Genomic DNA, 21539 nt, shown 5'->3' on the forward strand with positions numbered 1-21539 from the left:
TGCCATTCATTGTGAAAAATATTTCCAATGCTTTGCAGTAATTTGTAATAATACTTATATGTTATAAGTGTTGTAAGGTTTACCAATCTGATGAAAGAGAAGAACAAAAGGTGTCAGAACTGAGCTGTACCGTTACAGGTACATGCATGCATCTTTAAGTGGGAATAAGTAACATGATGTTCTTTGTATTTCAAACAAGTAAACACAACAAAATCGTGACAGACTTAGAAATTCAAGGCTCATTGTGAGGCATAATGGCCTCACTGTTCTTGCCTGCTTTTGGTTAGTATATCAAAAGAAGAACCGGAACAATAACTAACACATCTATCAGCCTGAGTGAAAATGTGTAGTTCAGCTCACGTAAGGATACTTTGCTTTTCACTCTTGTAGACAACTGTGAAAAAGTGCTGTCAGGAGAGTAATCGCTGTACGTTTTCAGTGCAAACACAACACTGATGCTTTTCTCAGCAAAAGCTTGTATTGCTATCTGAAGTAGCAGCACTAAGTCTTGAATGTGTGGTACTTGTTACTTGCAGTATTAGTAGAAAACGACTTCAAAGGTTATGTGCATGTATACCAAATCTGTCAAGAGATATTAAATTAGTGGATGTTAAACAAGTTTTGTGGCAGGCAGCTGCCAAGAATTTGTATTTCAGTCAGTCAGTGAGACACAGTCGAACACAGCCGTAAGATGCACCACTTCTGTAGTAAGGGAAAGATAATGACAAATGGCCAAGTAACCACATGGCCCAAAGTGATTCATTCATATTGTTTAATTTATCTGACCAACAATTGAAAAAAAACTGAAATACTGTGTACAGACAGTGTGCATATGTCTGTGTTACTCACTTTCTGACATGAGTAGTGCAGTGATGCAGGTTAAACCCACATTGGCAGTCAATCTGAATGTTTTAACACACATCAGTGAACCTTTGCGACTCTGATTTCAACCAACACTTTATGCTCATCTTGGTGAATAGGTGTTTCTGTTAGGGATCGCAAATGTTAGAGATGTAGCCAGCAGTTCATCAGTGGGAGTGGATAATAACAGTATGGACTGAAAAATTATTCCTGTCATTACTGCAATTGTAGACTAGAATCTCTGAATGGTGATGACAAGGAATTAACTTGTGGTAGCACTCTCATAAGATTGGGGTCAAATGCGGGTTGGGCGTGCATTAAGTAGATCTGTCATGCACAAATCTCCTGTCTGAAAGGGGTATACTGAAAGTGTGTGTGTTGTTAATAGATATATCAATAAAAAGGAAACTCCTAATTGAGAATGGTAAAGTTTTGTCCAAATTACAAGTTCTCCCTGTCTCGCAGAAGAATACTGCAGACAACCACACTTTGTCTGTGGGTTTGTAGTAGTAGGAAGTACATGGATTAGTGTAAGGGCTAAACCCTGGGCTAATTTTAACCTTTTGATTTCTTACATGCAAAGCAAAGTCGGCAAACAGTCAAGGTGACTTTTCACAAGGAAAACTCCAACATGCATTGTGGATGAGCCTTGTACTGTAAGATTCGGTTGAGGTTTTTTCTCAGCGACAGACATATATAATGTGTCAAGTACATGACACAGGCATTACATATCCCCACCGCTGTTCCATTCTAGCTGTAGTTCACCAACATTTCTCCTAATCAAGCTATGATCAAATTAATCCAAGGCCACTTTCACACACCTTTCGAGGTAGAGTTATGCATGTGTTCGTGGTGTCTTAATCAGAGAGAGATGACGTACCAACTATGACAGGGACTGAGGACATTTGTGGGGGGAAAAAAAAAAAAAAAAAAAAAAAAAAAAGATCCCCCCCCCGCCACGCAATTGTACAGTAAAGACGTGTAGACAATGTTGTATCCATCATACAGCAAAAATGAAACAAACATTTCCATTTAGTCTGCCATACTTACAAACTTTGGTTTGCGTTCTCCTTCATCGTAACATGACGTGCTGTGGTGGGAAGAGCCCTTCTTCTTTTGACATTTACCGTCCCGTCCGGTTGTGGATTCAAACCGCTGACTATAGCTATCCATGATGTTGACCTAATGACTTCTACGCGACTTGTTAGCTACTAAAAGACGTTAACCTTGTAACGTATGCAACATTAGCACCCACCCTGAAATGGTAAAAGGCGACACACGCCAAATTGTCTACATTACGATTTGTGTCCTGAATTGGACGGACAGCTAACGTTAATGCTGGTTAACTCGTACCTGCAAATGATACCAGTTTGTCAAAATCAGAGAAGTCCACACGTATATGTTGCGGTCTTCACTCCCAACAGTCCGTTTAGCTAGCTAGCAAGTTTGCTAAACTATCATTGCCTGGTGGCTTTACTTAGCGCTAATCCAATTTATGGACTGTCCCGTAAGCTAACTCTTTAGTTTCCGCTAGCAGAGGAAATGCGGCTTACAACAGAGCGGTTTTCCTCCTTGGCAAATTTTATCCGACATTTATTTGAAAGCTATATAATCACTACAAGAAGTAGCAGAAACACTGACCGGATACATTTATGTGGTAGATATTTTTTGACAGACCCGCGCAATGAGTATGCCAGCTCCCCGTGTTTAATCCAACCAATAGCATTCACTCAGCCACAAAGATGGAATCGTAATTGGTACAGCCCTCTCTGTTTACAGTTGGAAGTGCATTTGATTGGCCATAGGGAGCTGTCAATCAGGTTTACGTGAAGTTTGGGTTGTTCGTTACCCAATGTGGGTCGCCCGTAGGTGCAATGGTTTATGTAGCCTGGGTCTACCTTGGGTGCGGAAGTGGTTTGTCTGCAGCGGTCCGCGGTCATTCATGTAATGCTGGATAGAAATTATACAAATTGTCGCTTGAACAGCGTTAACGCTATTGATTAAACGACAGGCTACTTTTTAGTTAATACAATTTATCAACCATGCAAACTGACAAAAACTAACGTTTAGGCCTTCTTCAAAATACAGTTATACTAATAAAGATATTAAGGAGTCACCTCTGGATAGTTTACAACAAAACACAAAGACATCCAACAAGACTGTGTAGAATATGAAGAATTTTAAAGCACAACCCATAGCTAAAAAAAAATACAACATGGTTTTTGGTTCTGGAAACTTTATTCAATTGCATGGGTGACAAGACAAAACATTTCCCTGAGAGGTTCAACCAATGTTCTATGATGCATAGTAGGCCTGCTATCATGCACATTTGATATTATTGAAATGGAATGACAGCTGTCTTTTGAAGTTGCACTCCATATCATACATGAGAAAAACATCAGTGTGTAGGTCACTTTACCGCACAAGTGTTACTTGCTTGTCAGATATAGGCCTTCAAACCATTTCTGTATATTTTAGAAAATGCTTTGCCCTTCTCCCCATCCTATGCTGACACGTTTCATGGACCCAACAAACCCTTTACTTCTGATGCAGGCTTTCATGTGAAGCTTGGGGTGGAACATAAGTTGGTGCTGCCCTCTTTTTTTCTTCTTATCAGTTTGTGATACTGAAAGCGCCTTATGCTGTTGGTTTTCAGATTTGTTTGGCAAGTGAAAAGTAAGCCTCAAGCTACAGTAAAACCCCAAATACCTTGTCTGATGAAAACAGCAATGAACTGATGTGATGCAACAAACAGAAACTTTTGTGAGATCCTTCTCATGTGCTCTAATCAAAGAATAATTTGCTCCCCCAAGACATACAGTATCAAAGAGAGTTCTCCAATGTAAATCCAACCACTATGAAACATTTTTGCCCCTCTTGGTGAAACCATGAATTATAGGAGAACATATTAATTGTGTGGAATATTGACAGTGATGTTTGTGTGTGATTGCTGAGCAATCAGGCATTGCTCATGTTGGGTGCCAAGCTGTAAGCTGTTCTACAGTTGATATTGTAATACAGTAGCTATGCCTGATCATGCAGATCTTTCCTCTTTAAGACAATAAAGTTTGCATAACCTCATGACATCAATAGGACAATAAGCAACAAGCAGTATTATCCTTTCCATTGCCTTTGTGCTCCTAGACTGCTGGAAGCATGCCAGTCCTTCCGAAAACCTCAACACCTGAATGAAATGCTAATTAGATGTGTGTAGCCATCTGACAGTTACAACTTTAACAACAGTTGGTTGTGAGTTTGATTGACAGTTTTTGAAAGAACATATCCTTGCCTACAGTACTTGGCAAACAGGGAACAGGTCAAAGATTTCAGCTGCCTCTTAGCTCATGTAATTTGTTCAGCTGTTGTATTTCGAGCTTCAATCTTTTACAAGTTCAGCAGTGATTCAGTATAATCATGCTACTTTGTCAGTCTGAAAAAAGGAAATGGCCTGGGGCAAATTCTCACTCACTGGCAAACTGAGATATAGATAGAGTGCAAGCATTGCTTATATGTAAATTGCTGAAAACAATTTTAGCATGGATGTTTTGAATTTTGAATTGTTGTATATATGTTTTTTTTATTCCAAGGCAAAACTTGAGGTCAGATGTCACTGTTGAATGAGACCTCCAGCTACAAAACAAATTTGACTTTGTTTGAATTCAACCTCTTGAAATCTCATTATCTTTAAAGACCTTTATTCCTTGAGTCCCTGAAAGGCTATCTGCTTGGCTGCCAGCAGTGTGTTAACACGCTTCATCTCACCAAACACAAGCGTTTAGCCTTGTGCCTTGCTAATCCTCTCAGACAATAAGAGATCTACCTCGCAAATTGATCAAAGACTTGCCAAAGGGATATACAATCAAAAACCCCAATGACCAAATAATAGAAATCCAAATTTCGTTGTTCTGATGATGCTGATGTAATTTAAACAAACAGTCCAAATCCATGTAAGTCTGGCTGTTTTTTGTCCCATTGAACTCTGTGTGTAGTATTCTAGACAACATTGTTAAAAGAATATAATTCATAAAAATGGAGAAAGGTAGAATAAATGCAATGAAATAATGTTTAGTATTGTCTGTTTTGTATAGAACAATTACTGATAATTTCAGAGTGAAAAATCTTGACATTGGAATTTTTCTCTTGGCCGTAAGAGAAGAGGGTCAGGCTCTGACTCATTAAGGGAAATATTATCCTCACAATGAAACTCCATTTCTATTGCTGAGACCTCTGAGTGAAAACTGCTTTAAATTTTGTGAAACTTGTATCAGGAGAGTTGGCACTGTTCTAAGATTTCAGTGTTCATATACTGCCATCTTGTGGATTCAATTAAAATAGCATCACTGCATCAGAATTTGGGGTTTTTCATCACCAGAACCATCATAACATTAATAAAAACATATCAGTCACTTTTGGTTCAGCGTATCGGTCATTAAGTTCATGTTGTGGACCGGACATGACATGTCTATTCAGACAAACTGTGTGAAAACACCTTCTCACATGACTATAGAAGTAATTAATAATATCATATCCTAGATCCTATAGATCCCATGTCAATAGTCCCAGTGAAATCTGTTAACAGCGAGGTCCATCAATGGTCCTTAAGAACAGGACATTGTTTCTGATAAAAAATAACTGCTGATGAGTTTCTAAATTTTCAGTGCTTTGAGTAGTACAAATTAAATCTCAACAACCTCTGTAGTTTTTTTATTGAACTTGTCAGAGACAGATACCTAAAACCTGAACACATAAATCTTTAATTATCTATAGCCTGCGATAGCTCAGTGTTTTGATCGTACACAGCTACTGTCTGGACCTTTCTCATCAAAGATAGTAGGCAGCTGTTTCCAGCAAAAAAAAAAAAAAGAAAGAGACTCTGAACAACAGTCGAACCAACAAAAGAGTTTCCTATAATAAAACAGAGGTAAAGTAGCTAGCTGTACAATCTTTTCCACCACACAGAGATTTTGGAGATGGCTTCCTAACCAACATATCCAGTCAGCAATGCCCTGGCACTTCAATTTGCCAATGGTATCCATGGCTCCTGTGTGTCTGAGGGTTGCTAATAATGCAAAGGCTGGTTGCAGGTAGGCATTTTATAACCAGTCATCCTGAGGCCTCACATGGACTTTTTTAAGTGTCCACTAACTGTCCAAAAATGTGTGGCCTAAAAGTTTTTTCTAGGAATGGATGGCATTGAACTGGGTTGGGATGTCTTCCTAAAGACATACCAAAAATTTAAGTAAAAGATAGAATTAAAGTCATCCCACATTTGTCTGTTCCATAGCCACAATTTAATTATGTACAATGCAACACAAGGGATTACAGAAGAAAACTGGAAGCATTTCCCTGAACAACTTTGTGGACACACATAAACTTACACATAATGCATTTCTGGGGCACAGTGAAACTCTCTGTAGACACAGAGGAAAGTAGAAACATTTAAAATAATAACACTTCACAGATTCTATATAAACATAATCCTTTTATCCTTCTCTACAGTCTCCCCTATGTGCCAAAGTGTTAGTTTAGCTTCAATATTGAAAAAGACAGTCATTTTCAGGTAAGTCCCACATACACATAAAATCTGTTTCTGAATCAATATGTGTACAATTTACCCATAATCATATATGAATGAATGAATGAATGATATCATGGTAGAAGCTATACAGTGAATTCTGGTCATGTCTTCAAAGGAATTACTTTAAGTGTATGACTTGAAGTTTTCTGGAGTTGACTCCAACCCTGATGCTTTACAGTGAGTAAAGATTAAGCCCACTGCCCTCTGCGTCTGGCTGGACAGTAGGTGCAATAAAAAGCAATCTATAAGGCATTTTCAGCATGTGTTATGTTTAAGAGACTTTATTACAGGACAAGGTGCTGTGCGTTGTGTACCTTTTAGTAGACATGTGCACATTGACTGCATAATAATATAGTATAACATATATAAAATACTAGTAATGCTCATGATACAGGCATCATTGAGTTTACTCTTGACATTCTCAGCACGTGCATTATTGGATAGAAACTCCTGTTACCTTCATTTGGATACAAGGGGTTATAGTTTGGGAATCCAATGGGCATCAGGTGATTACTGAAACACGCATAAGCATCTTTATGCACCCCGAAAGGAGAAGAAATAAAATCTGTTAAGGCGTCCAAGTAACTTTGCTGGGATGCTACACTTGGTCTGTGATTGATTTGGTTGAGCACAATAACTAGGAAAGAAATGGAGAATTTTCCTCATAAAATGACGGAAAGTCACTACATTAAGATTTGCCATTATTTCAGGTATTGAACCACTGAGTGAACGTGCCCTCTACTCCTGTACCCCAGACAGGATTGACAAACGAAACGAGGAAGAGAAAGTATATTGACCCTCTCGCCACTCCATACTCGTAAAGCGCGTGTCGGACAGTGACGTATGTTACGCAGAGTCGTTCAATACTCACATTAGCGAGGTTTATTATTGTTAGCAGAAGAAAATGTATTACAGAATCAGATAGTCATTATTCAAATGTGCTCTCTTTAAACCTATTGGTGTCGTTATATACGCATCTACAGTCTGGACGAAAATGACCGATTTGACTGATTCCCTGATCCAAGAGGGCTGGTAGGTAGCATGATAGCTAACATCAGTCAGCTAGCTAACTCCCTGAGGTGCCAGATTGGTGTTAGCTCACAACACGAATCATAAGCTAACGTTATTTCTTCACATTAGAGTTTTGCCAGAACACGAAGTTTGCCAAGTTACACACAACTCTTTTATGTTTTGCGGACTGTGGCAACGTAATTAGTTTGTGTAAATCGAAACTAACGCTAATTTAATTGAGAGCTAGTTAGCGAGATAAATAACGTTAGCTTGCTAATACACATTTAGCATTGCATTAATATCATGCAAACTGACGCTATAGTTTGCGTTAACCGAAAAGCAGTAGTTACGTTAACGTTACATGCAGACATGGTAAAAGATTGCTGACCTCAGCTTAATTCAAAAACTTTTGAAAGTCAAAACTTCCCAGCAGCGCGTACGTACAATTAATAGCTAACGTTCACTATGATAGAGTAATTGCAGACTGTAGCCTTCGTCTTCAAACCATCCAAATATTAACATTGATCCCAGTCCAGTTTTGTAATTTTGGTCATGACATGGTCCATACATCAATGCTACAGTCTTTCTCCTAGGCTAATAAAATTAAACCGAGGTAGTAGTGTTATATAGATGCGTCTTCTATATTTCTTGTGATTTAAGTGCCATGTGTAGATGCTCAGTGAAAGCTTGAAAATGTTAACATTAAATATTTTAAAACTTTCACCTCATCTGCTACTTGAAACCTATGCTAACATTGTCATCCTCTCTCTCCACTCTGACTGTCCCCTTACAGGTACCTCAGTGATGAAGGCATCACAGAACTGAAAGGATCTGCAGAGAAAATAACACTCAGTGATGTTATTCGTATTGCACTTGATGTAAGTTTTACATGTGCATTTCCCCAGCGTAACAGCAGTCTACTCTGTATTTATGTAGCATTATACAGGTGTACTCAACAATGGATTTGCACTGTAAACTGTGGTGGGACATAGTAATGAAATGTGATAATTCATTCAGTATTTAAGGCTTTTAAATACATTTTTCAGGTTCATTGGTAACAGGTTATAGTATCATGACTGGGTTTGAAAGGGGGATCCTCAAAAGGCTCAGTCATACACAAACAGAGATGGAACGATTTTCACTACTTTGTGAACACGATTATATGAAGGATATTACTACATTGACTTGGGAACACTTCAGAAAACTGTTGTCGGTAAACACAGTTTGTTTGCAAGTACTTGTATTCTGTTTCACACCGCTTCACAATTTTTTTTGTGATTGGGGATTTGCTAGTGTCAGAGGACTTGTGTGAAAAATATACAATGGAGCCTATTGCCGATTAGTGTCATTGTATGACCCACTGTTGGCAGGCTCAGCTTTAAAAATCATCTTACACCTTCATATCAAACTATTTCCTTTTTCCTCTATGATCAGCCAGGGAAATTCTGTCCATTGCCTACCTGCTTACATGACATCAGAAATTAACATGAGCCAAAATCTATTTTAATGGCACAGAGAGAGAATATAATGCAGCCATTATGATTGGCTAACAACATTAATAATAATGTAGTGGTTGCCCTGTTGCTAACAAAATTGTAATAGGCTCATTTCCTTCACCCTGTTAGAAGTTGATGCAGTATTTTGAAATAATTGTTTTGTTATTGGGTTTAGATATGTTTATGGAGACATCAATATAAAAAAGCAGTTCCTTCTTTAGGTTTACTGGGGAAATAGCTGACCCACATTCACAGAAAGAAAGGATGACAGACCTGTTTGGACATGGTGTCTTGGTGTAGCCAACAGAAATCTGACAGATATTTGTAGATATGTCTAATAGTGCACAGGCATGATTACTTGTCTGCTTTGAATTGGCTCCATGATGTCAATTTCTGGAACTGAGGGTACAAGTGAAAAGGCTCCTCCATCACATGTGAATGAATAGCATTAGGCAGATTAGTTTTATTTTGAGGCACAGCCCAGTGTAGGTAAGCATATTTTTGAGTGTGTTTAAGTAGATCTCTGTTTCATTTCATTCTGATTTGCACATTATTTGTTGTTTCTTTTTACTTGAGCATTGTCTTGTTTGCAGAGTGATCTGAGACCTATTGGGAGAAAATTTCTACCATCTGATATCAATAGCGGAAGAACTGAGAAGGTGAGCGGTTCAGAAATACTTACACATCTATTTCAAATGCTATATTTGTGAAACGTAATGGGAAATTATGTGCTAAAGTTGCTGTTGTTTTTGTTTGACGGCTGAAAGTCAGTGCAGGCCTAAGCTTTCAGCTGAGGTGCAGTTCTCATGGGTGCCACTAGATGGCCCTAAGACATTTACAAACAAGGATTAAAGAACAGCTTCTTCATGTGTGAAACTGAGCTGAGCAACTGGAGAGTAAAAATGCCCAAAATAGTGTCTAATAGTGAGGATTAAAACATGTAATTCTATGTGAGCTTAGCCTGTGCTCCCTTCATGCTTAGAACAAGATGCACACTCATGTCACCCTGGTGATACACTCTGCCTCGCACAGTGTGAATGCTATCCTAGCATCTGATTACATTACACTGCAAGCAGATAGTAGTATTGCTTGTAGATTGCAATTTCATGTTACATGTTTCTTTTCACAGAAATACCAATCATTATTTGACAGAATAAATCTGATAAATGGTTTTAAATAAAATGGTCACTGTGAACCTAAAGGAATGCAGTGAAGTACTTTGGATGAACAAATAAACCGTTACTGATGCCACTATACTAAATAGAAAAAAATATTTTTTATTATGCCTTTGGAATAATTTGGTGTAAATGAATGCTTGTATTTCGCTGTTGCAGTACTCCTCTGCATGCTGCTGATTTTCCCTTTAAGCCCTAATTCATTTGTTGTCTCTTGCACATGGCCAGTTGGAGGGTCCATGTGTTCTCCAGGTGCAGAAGGTGAGGAACGTCTCAGCTCCTAAAGACCATGAGGAGTCCCAGGGCGCACCGCGAATGCTGCGACTACAGATGACAGATGGTCATACCACCTGTGTTGGATTGGAGTTTAAACACCTGTCTAAGATCAGGTACCTATGTAACAGTTTTGTTGCATTTAGGAATATCTTGGGTTTGTGCAAATAACAAGATGTATGTATTATAATGAATAAATGATAAAATAAAAACTTGGGAAGTTGATGTAACTGTGTAACACTGGTAAGAAATAACATTAGTTTTCTTGTTTATAAATACGTTACTGCAAAAATGTATGTGTTGTAGCTACGTAGATACAAAGCAGGGTCATTAAGCCCCTTCCTCATATAGTCAAAGCTGAATATATGAAGCCAAATGTGCAAGATTCTGCACACACCCTCCTCCTTCACCTCCTTGTTAGCACTCTCACCCCACCAAATGTCTCACTTTTCCCTTTATCTGCAATTTCCACGTGGTGGCAGCTGTCTAACAATTCCCAGCCTTAATTACATCTCCATCCCAGCAACGGTGGCCTTGGTGACTGCTGCCATGGTGACTAGCCAGTCTGTACAGGTGGAGTGGCCAGAATGTGGGCCTGGACTTCCTGATGGGAAGAGAGGAGAGAACAGAACAAATCCCCTCTTTATGAGCAGCACACACACACTGGCCACCAACAGCGGTGGTTAGTGTTTCTTATGAGAGTGTTCGCTTTAGTGTGCGTGAGGCCATAAGTGAGTGGCAAAGAAGGATGAGATGGATTACAGGACTGTTCAGTGTGTGAGACAGTGATATAGAGGAATGACAATTAAGCACGAAGTAGCAACATTGATCAGAGGGTAAATAGTGTGTTTGTTGGATTGTGAGTATGTGACTGAATCGAGGATTGAGAGTGCCTCACTTTTGCATTGGCCGCTATCATGAGAACAGCATCTATCCCAGAGGTTTGGAGTGAAATCCCTAATTGTTGCCTTGGCATCCGGCATCAGTAGCTGGAAATCCCTCTAAGTCCCTGTGCTTTCTTAATGAGAGAGGCAGAGGCCTTATCAGGCCTGATGAGATAGAGGGGCTTTTAATTTACCATGAGGATGGGTGAGCAGCTGGGATTATTAATAGTCTCTCCTAGCCTCGCCACCCATCCCCTGGCACTGCTCCATGTCATTTATAAAGTGGTATGGGTAAGGCAATAGGTTGTGGGGCTTGGATATTCAGTGATAATTTAAACCCTGAATGTGTTTGATATTTAACAGTTGGTTAAACAATTTATAAATGAAGCATCCTTTCAAACACACATTTTAATTGTTTTTGTTGTTGTTTGGCTTTGTTTTTCAGTCTTAATACCCCCCCTGGAACAAAGGTAAAGCTGCTTGGTACAGTCCAGGTTAAAAACGGTCTTTTGCTGCTCGATGACTCAAAAATCTCTGTCCTTGGAGGAGAGGTTGATCACATGGTGGAGAAATGGGAACTACAAAGGGTGAGGGCTGATTTTTGTCATGATGGCTCACCTGCATTTGCTAAAAAATATGTAATTCATGTGTTCATAATCATTTAAAATCTACATCAAAATTATTATAAAGTCATTACTCTTGCTAGGTTTGTTTTCTTAGTTTTTAAGAATGGTCTCCCCTTACTTTCAACCTGCAGAGTCTGGCCAAACACTGCAGGAGTAACATTGGAGCAGAAGGTGGACCTCCTCCATTTGTGCCATTTGGTCAGGTGAGGACAATAAGAACTATAATAGTCCACTTTTCAAAAACAAAATTACAAAGTACTTTCTGATATAAACACGCGACAAGAACAATAAACTAGAAACAGAAATGTGTAATAGCAAATTAACAAAAATAATGCAATCAGGAAAATGCAATTGTATGAAAATGAGATTTCAGCAGCAATTTAATAGAAGTCAGAGACACTGTTGAATAAATATAACCTCGTTAATGTATTTGAGGGGCCAGACCAAGGCCTGGCTCAAGGAGGGGGCCTTGATGTCCCTTTTCTTAACAATGTTTTCTCTAATCTTTTTGAACTAATTGTAAGGCTCTTCATGAATCTTTAAAATGCATGACTGAATTTTAATTTTGCTTTGTTGTCCTACCACACAAATTGCAAACAGTGCAATAACTGTTTTCCCCTTTCATAAATGTATGTGGTGTAAGTGCAGTGTGTGCACTGTGGTAATTGGTCGAAAAGGTGAGAAGAGATTAAAAAGGAAAAAGTGAGAAGAGATGAAGTGTTTCAAAGGCGAACAGCAGGCCTCTAAAGTGCACCATCCAAAAAAACATAGTCGGTATCCATACACAGTATTACATTTGAAAAGAATAACATCACTCAATTCCTGTTGCCTTCAGAAAGTTCAATTTCAGTCTTTTCATATTTTGTGGTTTTGTACTGCTATTTACAGAAAATTAAATACAGCCATTTTTGGTTTTAAAACTCACTGAGCCTGAGTCAATACTCCCTTGATGAAGACCACAGTTGCACAGTGGGATACATCCGTAGCAGCTTGACACTTGGATTTTGGGATTTTCTCCCACACTTGATTCCAGATTTGCTCAAGCTTTGTGAAGTTGGTGCTTAAAGTTGTTATATGTAAATATTATCCTATGCTGAGGTAATTGGCACTCTGAAGCTGAGTCTCTTGAAAACTGTGCCTGCATTTTCCTTGGTTCTTTGTTCTACGAGTCAGTCAGTCCCACTTCCCCCAGTTCCTGCAACTGAGAACTACTATCACAGTATGAAGCTGCCACCACTATCCACGGCAGGAATTATTTTAAAACTGAGATAAGTTGGTGGATTTTCAATGGACGTGTTTCCCCCCATGAGTTTAATACAGAATTATTTGCCTGATGCTCTGAGTCTATTTTACTAACACCAAGTACCACGTTTAATGATATCTAGGCATGCGCATAGATCTGGGGTTTTTTCTGGTCTCACCTTGCCTCTCTAGAATCAATTTACCCTGTCAGTGCCTTGATCAGCCTGGCTAATCTACAAGCCCATGGACTTTTATCTTTGGTAACTTTTATCGACAGAATATAAAAGATAGTAAACTATCCACAACAAGGTCTTTGAATTATGCTATTTTGGTTGATGTAGGTGCAGCAGCACAAAGTGCTGGGTGAAGTGGAATATAGGTTGTAAGGTGATTAATATTCTCTCAGCCAGTCACATGGCTGCTGTCATCACTCTTAAACAGATGTGCCAGTCAGAGTGACGCATAATGACAACAGCTCAATAAGCAAATTAACGCCTTCTCCGGGATGTCATACCACTGTGTGAATGGTGTAGAACAGCACGGTGTGAACACACAGCACCACAGATCTGCAGCCCAGGGCAACTGCTGTGGGTTTTTGAACAGTTAATTAGTACAATCACGACTCAAACAAATGATTGTTTAGTGAAGACACACAGGATTAATGATCGCTGATAATCTGATGTCCGTCGCATTAGTAGACAGAACACCAAGTCATAGCGGATCCGTCTGATGTGTGGAGAGGTGTGTGTTGTTATTTTGTTCACAGCCTGGTGTCATTTGCATGTGATATAATGACGGTAAACATGATGAACGGTCATCGTGCATAATGGCACTCCACTCTGGCATGGCCCTTCTGACACTGATCAGCATACATGTCCTGCTGCCTTCAGATGGCTGCAGGGAACTGAATGAGAAGCTTTTCATATAGTCTAAAGCAGCGGTGAACAGCAGGTTCTGTCAAAGTCAGTCAGATTATTTTATAGACTGCCTGACTTATGTTCATGTTTTATCCATAAGGGATTGCCGATGTAACAAAAAGATGGTGAACCTACTCATATGCAAAGGTCATTGCTCCAGTCAGTTGCTGACTTCTCTGACTGAATCATCATTTGCAACGGTCATGAAACAGCTGCAGGAAATGCTGAATTTCTATCTTCATAGCTGGGAAACAGCTTTGGGATTTGGGTTGCTATTGGTTGCTACAACAAAATCTTGGAGTGTAATGGAAACATTACATGTGATTTAATCATAGTTGTAGTTTCACAAAGTATGCCTATACATGATTGCGGAGGATCTTTGCGAACATGTTCTTACTCTCTTTTTGCTCCCTGTAGAAGTGTGCTAGGAAGGATGAAGTAGACAGCAGAGAACTAGACCAGAGGAAAACCCTGCAGACTCACAGTGTAGTCAAGAGTACGGATGAGAATGATGAGTTTGAAAAGCAGCGGACGGCAGCTATTGCTGAGGTGGCCAAGACCAAAGAGGTACTGTTTATAATCCCTCATCATGGGAATGTGTCTTAATTGCATGTCAATGTCATGAATGGTTGCAGTAACTACAAGGCACTTGATTATTTTACAGCTACTTCAACATTTTTTAACTCCCATTTGTTATCTTTGTCTCATGTATGATAGACCTGATCTGTAACGCTATGTAATTGTCTAACACCGGACATCTGATTTTCAGGACTAACTAATTTTGCTCTCATTGATAGTATTTTCTCACAAATGATTTAATTTAGCCTCCATTTAAAAAATACACACTCCTCACTGACATTCGTCTTAACCTTGATTTCCTTCGACATTCGAGTCGTTCTTCAAATTAAAAATCAAAAGTACATTGTCACCTATAAAGTTCTGTTTCTTGTGTTGGCTTTATTGTTTTGTCCAACCCTAAGCTCTGCTGATCTTCTTGTTCTTTTACTTGTTAGGGTCCCCGCACATTTGGTGGTGGAGGAAATGCAGGCAGTAATTTATCCAATGCCGCTTCATCCTCTCGGAGCCGAGACTCGTACCAGCAGAGGAGACGAGAAGACCGGGTCGAAAGAACTGAAAGCAGACAAGATGGGAATTATCGAGAGCTGGTGAGAAAATGAACTTGCTCCAAACCTATAAAACAATTTAAGTCTGTTTAATATAAATTAGAGATGAAAGCCACTTGTGTCAAAATTATAATTTTTGTCTCACATTACTGAAGCCTCCATTTAATGTAACAAAGCAATTTAAAGGCTGGACCTTGTTCTGTGTTCTGCTTGTGTTCCTTTGGACTGGATTGAAGACTGGATGAGGCATTGATTATGATAATGTAGAAATGTAAATGAATTGGAGGCTTGGTCAGGTTTTCCACTCAAGTGGCAGTCTATTTATCGAGCTGTGTGTTGTGACTCGCCAGTTTCTAGGCAGAGCTCAGCCAACTTTGGGCTGAAGACATAAATAGGATAGAACAGGATATTACAGTGTTTGGCTAGGAGTGTGTTAATTGTGGTTTGAAACTTGAATGCACACTAATCCAACCTAAAACTCAAAGTGATACCCATGTCTGGACTACTTAAAAGGAAGGGGGGTTCTTTGTGGATCTTTTTTTTCCCTCTCTCTAATGTCCTATCCAATTCATCTTTCTCTGTCTCAATGAACCTTAGCTCTGAATCTAATATTATCAAACAATAAGTATCCATCCGCATGTATTTTCCTCATCTCCCTGTACATTTCATGCCTTCTCCACACAATCTTTTTTTGTGTTCTTTCTGTCATTATATCCTGTGTGAAGGTGGATGAACGTGCTCTGAGGGACATCATGGAGATGGGCTTTAACAGGGAGGCAGCTCGGCAGGCTCTAATGGATAATAACAACAACCTTGAAGTGGCACTAAACAGCCTACTGACTGGATCTTCTGGCAGCAGACCTGGCCCTGTGGTAGCAGAATCTAACAAGCCCCCACCCAGAGGTTCATACACAGACATACACATGCATGCTGCCCACTTTCCCTTGAAAAAATGCCCCAAAGCCTACAACACTTGGTGTTTTTGCAGAGTAAGAGTGAAATTGGGGGAGTGATGTGGAGGTCCTTTAAATACATTGAAAGTCACCTACAGCCTAGTTAAAGGTCCACGCTGGCAGTTTTGCTTGTTTTAGTCCATTTACTTCAAATTGCATACACACTTTACTGCCGACTATTTTCCCAAGCCGCAAGGTTTCAGATGGATGTTCTACTTTACCTGCAGTCATTGTTTTGTATTTGTTTCAGTGCTGAAAATCAACCTGCAGCAGCTTGAAACTTGCTCCATCACACTGAGCTACCTCCTGCCTTTTTCTGGGGAAAGCTTTTTTTTTCCATCAAGTGGAACAACCGCTCTGTGTCAGCCACAGAACGCTAACCTTTTCAAATTCATGTAATCTTGAAGGGTTATATATGTGTTCCTATATTACTACTCACATTGAACAAAAATAAAATACCTGATTGGGTTCAGCTTTAAAATGAGCCCACGCAGACACACAAAGCCTTGTCACACGAGCTTTAGACATCCAGAGCTAGAAGGTGTTCACATTCAGACATCCAGTATCATTGATCAAACTCTTCTTAATTGGGTCTTATTTTTGGGATCTTTCCAGCCAGAGGAAGGGGAAGAGGCAGGTCCAGAAATGAAGAAGAGGAGGAAGGAGCAGGGGGAAGGCCGTCAGGACCAAGCACTCTGTTTGACTTTCTGGAATCCAAGATGGGAGTTTTCTCCATTGATGGTGGGTAAACTGGACCAGATTTCATTGTAAACTGCCTTGGTACCTCACTTTTTGCTTGATTTATTTTTAGGAAGAAACACATTTCATGATTTTAGATATGTGTTTATATAACTTGTCAAGCAAGTTATTTGGTAAGAATGTACCGCATAATAGCAGGATGTCAACATGGACAGAGTCACGATTAGATTCAGACAGATGGTTATCTGGCTATCCTGAGCTGAGGGGAATTAAGTCATGTTCTCTAAAGGCCTGAAATCATCTCTGTGTGCAAGACCAATGCAACACTGGGCTGCAGTTGGAAGTTGGCATGAACATTTCTTTTATATGCTATATATTTGATATTTGATTGTGTTTGACCAAGAACAAATCATTAATTGTCCTGATTAGCTGTGTGTAGCACATGGTAATGTGGTCTTGTCAATATTCCTTCTATCATTCCTCTCATTGCTGTTTTGCCACAGCTTTTGATCATACTGCTCTTTTTTTTGGTTTGTTTTGTCAGAGCCAAAGAGCCAGGCACCTCAGAGACATCATGAGAATAAAGCAAATTTCTCCAACTCAGACTATTTCTCCAAAGACACGTCTCAGACCAAGTTCTCCTCACATAATGAGCATAGGCAACAAAGGAATGACAGACCACCTCGCTTCCACAGGGACACTGATTTTCCCAAACCTGGTCAGGAGCCTCTTTCTAACTGCACAACCTCCCAAACATCAGCTCAAGGCCAGCCGTGGAGGGGCCAGGAGAGATGGTCACGAGGCACATCAGAGAGGTCGCATAGTGACAGGAGAGAGATGCGAGATGAGCAGATTTTTTCTTCATCCTTCACGACTACTTTCACACGTTCTAGAGAACCTCAGCAGCAGATGGAGTTTAGTGGATCTCACCACCAACGATCCAGAAATGGAGATGGTGGTGGGAACATGGCTGGACCGTCTAACAGGAGAGGGGTAAAAGACACTGCACCCACGTCTAAACTGAGCAATTCCGCAGGAAGTGAGCTCGAAGGAAGAGGAAATAATAAACGTACAGAGAGAACTGAAGAGCCAAACAACAGCAGGCGCATGGGGAAGACTGACCGGCCTAACTCGGACCACGTTGACCGACAAAGGGATAGCGGGCCACCAAACTTTAACTTTAGGGGAGGAAGCTCAGGGATGCCCCAAGAAGTGGGGTTATCACGGGATTGTAGAATCATGACGGGGGATCCGTCTCATTTCCAAAATGGAGATATGGAACACAGAAGAACTGGGCCAATCAAGCCAGCAAACTCATCCTGTCCCCCCAACAGGGAGCCACCCCCCAAGAAAAACCCTTCTAATAACCCAGGACCTAAAAGAAGGTCAGGACAGGGCAGAGGTCAAGGTCCTCGAGGACCAGAGAAAAGTCATATTGTGGAGCATGCTTGGAAGCCTGGAGACCAGTGCCTGGCACTGTACTGGGAAGACAGCAAGGTATGTAATCCCTGAATTGGAAGCTGAGCGATAGTTGATAAATGTGATTGCATTCAACTTACCTTATGTCAAGTTAGAGAAAGTACTGAAATAAAACAATTACATGCACAAATGAGCTCATAATATGACGTGAATTCTCCACAGTAACCACGATAAATCTGACAACTGAGACTCAAATTTGTTAAGATATTAAAATTAACTTAATTTGTTACAGTGACAATTCACTGAGAGACATTGTGGGGTTTTTTTCTTGTGTGAGAGCTTGTTTGACAGTTGTGTTAAATGACATCAAAGAATAATTATTGTGATTGTGACTCATTTTCTCTCAGTCACAGTGTTGACAGCATGTTTGATTTGTTTGTCATGTTGTAATTAATTAATATAAATGTGTCTTGACTTCTGAAAATGTTTGTATTAAAAATAATTAGATTTCTCTTTGTTTCTGTGTGTGTGCACACATGTACTTGTGTGCACATGAAGTTCTACCATGCCAGAATAGATGCCGTGCATCCATCGGGCTCCACAGCTGTGGTTGTATTTAGTGATTACGGAAACTGCGAAGAGGTCCTGCTGCATAACATCAAACCTGTTCCTGTTGATGTCTTGGTAAGGAGAGAGAAAACACATTAATAATGGCATTACTCATTCATGATTTTTAAGATCAACATGTGTTGGTTAAAACTAAGTAACTTTTAAATGAAACTGTATTCAAGTGGATTGACAGTGGTAATGAAATGTGAATGACAGCTAATCTGATTACCCACAGTAACATCACAACCATATCAAATGTACAATGGCAGGAGGAAGACGATGGTTACTATGACAGTTCACTAGAGTTTCGCCGTGGGGGAGATGGACAGCCCAGACGCACAAGACCAACACAGCAGTATTACCAGCCACCCAGGGCGAGAGATTGATGTGTCTGCTTTTGCAGGTAAATAAATATGAAATGGGGTTTTTCAATTAATAATTAAAACATCAGTATGTGAACAATGTTCTGTTTTTTTAATGTGGAACATTTTATTCATAACACCGCTCTTTTCATCGTAGTGGGAGTCTTGAATTATATAATAAACATGGGAAGTGTAGACTGCGCTAAAGTCATTTGTAGGCATTTCTGTAACCTTGTCTCTTGCATTATTACCTACATATAATACATAATAGAAACTGTTGCCAACCACAGCCAAAAACTTTCATGCTCTCATTTTTATGTAGAAATGGATTTTATATAATTTCAACATTCGCTGCTTCTGCTGGTACAGTGCATAGTGTAAAAACTATTTCACAAGGTCTGCAGCGGTCATGATCTTACAAAATGCATTAAAATGCAAACACTGTTCATTTTGGAAATGTAAGATTTTTTCTTTTTCCTCCATCCATCAGTGTGCTTGTCCCTCATCCCTCCATGACAGAGATTATGTGACTTTCTGCAACAATCCAGAGTGCTTCCGAATTTTTCGGTGTCCACATCATCAGGACATACAGAACTTTTCAAAGGGCTTGGACACCATGCAAAAACAAAAGAAAAACTGTCATGAGCACCTGTTGATTTTGTTAAGGACATATCTACTGTACATGTTGTGAAGATTTGTTAAATGGATGCATTAAAATAAACAATATTATAGTATGTAGTGGATTTGTTGCTTTAATGTGTTTTATTTTTAGTCATCACATTCAAATGACGAATAAACTAACCCAGAGCAGAAATAGAAACCTGTCAGGGGTCCTTGGTTTTATTTTTAATCTCACAGCAGTAGTTGTGATTATAATTTGGTTTTAGTTTATCACGAAGTTAATTAACGTAAATCTTAACTGGTAACATGTTGTAAAACTTCTACCAAATTTACTAATTCTTATAGAACACCTGTGTTGCATAGACACTATGCAGCTCAAGCTCATTTGTCGTGTTCTGTGAAGCAAATCCAAAGGGTAAGACAATCTCTTCCCCCTGTAATAGAGACGGTTACATTGCAGAGATATCATTTTGCACATTACAAAAGGCACTGTACCCAGCTCTTCAAGCATTGCACACACAGCACTGAGCCGGCTGTTTATGGGCTTGTGCTGTGCGACGGACAAGTTTTACACATCAAGAAATAATGTCCACCTTGGCTCCAATTTCACTTCTACCAACAGTAGGAGACAAATGGACAATGCACCAGGGTTCAGCAGAGAGGTTGCCTTACTATTCTGTATCACTGGTCCAAAGGATTTGCTTTATTTTCCAACTGAGACGCCAACCGAGCATAGATGAATAATTCACAGCTGGTAATATGGAAACCTATCCGTTGGGGAGGAACTGAAAGTGAAGCTCTTGAAAGTGTTCTTGGGGGCTGACCATGACACACCGGCCAGATAATCATAAAGGATTGATTTTCAATCAGATAAGCAGTGATATTTTGGAAGAGGAATTAAGGCCATTTCATATTGAATATTTTTCTCTTGGCCTTATGAAATGTCAGGCAAGACAAATATTAGGCGGAAGCCCCTTGGTCCCTTAGTCATTAGACTCAACAAATGTAGGGTTATTATGTGTGCAAATATTGATGCTGTGGATTATAGGGTCAGCTTCTTGTCACTGTTATTACTTGACAAGTGTAAACTGATTCTTATCAAGGAAAATCCCTGTAGCTGTTATATGAAGGAGAGAAACTCGGGTAACAACAGTAAGGCTTAAACAGGGGGACAAGTTTTATTATATATTTTGTAAATGAATAATAAATATTTACTGTATATTAGCCAATGTAAGTGTAATGTTAGTGTGATATCCTGTTTTGGTCCTTTATGAAGAAAATGAAAGACTATGAAAGCTGGCAGGACAGATTAGATTACATCTTGTTTTTCATGTTTATGTAACTCCACAGTTGATTTAATCTTGCGGATGCTGTAATCAGAGTAAATCTAAAACTTCAAGTACTGTGTGTGATTTTCTGTGACAGATAGTAGTTGGATGTGATCTCAATTATCCAGTACTCTGCAAACAAATCTCAGGTTATGACTGGGTTTTACATGAAAGGATTACAGTGTAAGTGAAATGTATTGGGGCAGCATCTCACATTTTAATGTTTGGGCTTGACTGATTTTAGCACAGTCAGCCTCAGTTTGATTGTATTTCCATTTATGTCGGATTATGAGGGGGTGGTAGGATTGCTCAATGGTGACCTCCGTCACCTCACAGAGGAAAGGTTGTGGGTCCAAATTCG

The 21539-nt window shown here is 39.5% G+C and overlaps 2 protein-coding genes across 2 annotated transcripts in view; one reads left to right on the plus strand and one right to left on the minus strand.

Moving 5' to 3' along the window:
* LOC143320687 (protein diaphanous homolog 3-like) overlaps positions 1 to 2556 on the minus strand; it is a 161931-nt gene extending 159375 nt beyond the window's left edge. Inside the window, exon 1 of the mRNA XM_076730545.1 lies at positions 1912 to 2556. Coding sequence (XP_076586660.1) covers positions 1912 to 2034 — 123 coding nt within the window. The 5' untranslated portion in view covers positions 2035 to 2556. The remainder of the gene's footprint in view (positions 1 to 1911) is intronic.
* Positions 2557 to 7250: 4694 nt separating this feature from the next.
* Positions 7251 to 19972, plus strand: tdrd3 (tudor domain containing 3). The gene is made up of 14 exons (XM_076730555.1): positions 7251 to 7471; positions 8244 to 8328; positions 9540 to 9605; positions 10350 to 10510; positions 11724 to 11865; positions 12036 to 12107; positions 14481 to 14630; positions 15077 to 15229; positions 15913 to 16090; positions 16756 to 16881; positions 17384 to 18336; positions 18817 to 18942; positions 19137 to 19270; positions 19720 to 19972. Exons 1-13 carry the CDS (start codon positions 7434 to 7436, stop codon positions 19251 to 19253), a joined length of 2367 nt encoding a protein of 788 aa, XP_076586670.1. The 5' UTR covers positions 7251 to 7433; the 3' UTR covers positions 19254 to 19270; positions 19720 to 19972.
* The last annotated feature ends 1567 nt before the right edge of the window (positions 19973 to 21539 follow it).

The sequence above is a fragment of the Chaetodon auriga genome, chromosome 1, assembly GCF_051107435.1.
Source record: "Chaetodon auriga isolate fChaAug3 chromosome 1, fChaAug3.hap1, whole genome shotgun sequence".
NCBI classification, from domain to species: Eukaryota; Metazoa; Chordata; class Actinopteri; order Chaetodontiformes; family Chaetodontidae; genus Chaetodon; species Chaetodon auriga.

What these genes read in the sequence shown, in the direction of transcription:
- tdrd3 (XM_076730555.1), top strand. Translation starts at nt 7,434, where the DNA reads ATGACCGATTTGACTGATTCCCTGATCCAAGAGGGCTG. An exon ending in TCCCTGATCCAAGAGGGCTG is followed by an intron (nt 7,472 to 8,243) that starts GTAGGTAGCATG and finishes GTCCCCTTACAG; the next exon opens with GTACCTCAGTGATGAAGGCA. An exon ending in AGAAATGGGAACTACAAAGG is followed by an intron (nt 11,866 to 12,035) that starts GTGAGGGCTGAT and finishes TTCAACCTGCAG; the next exon opens with AGTCTGGCCAAACACTGCAG.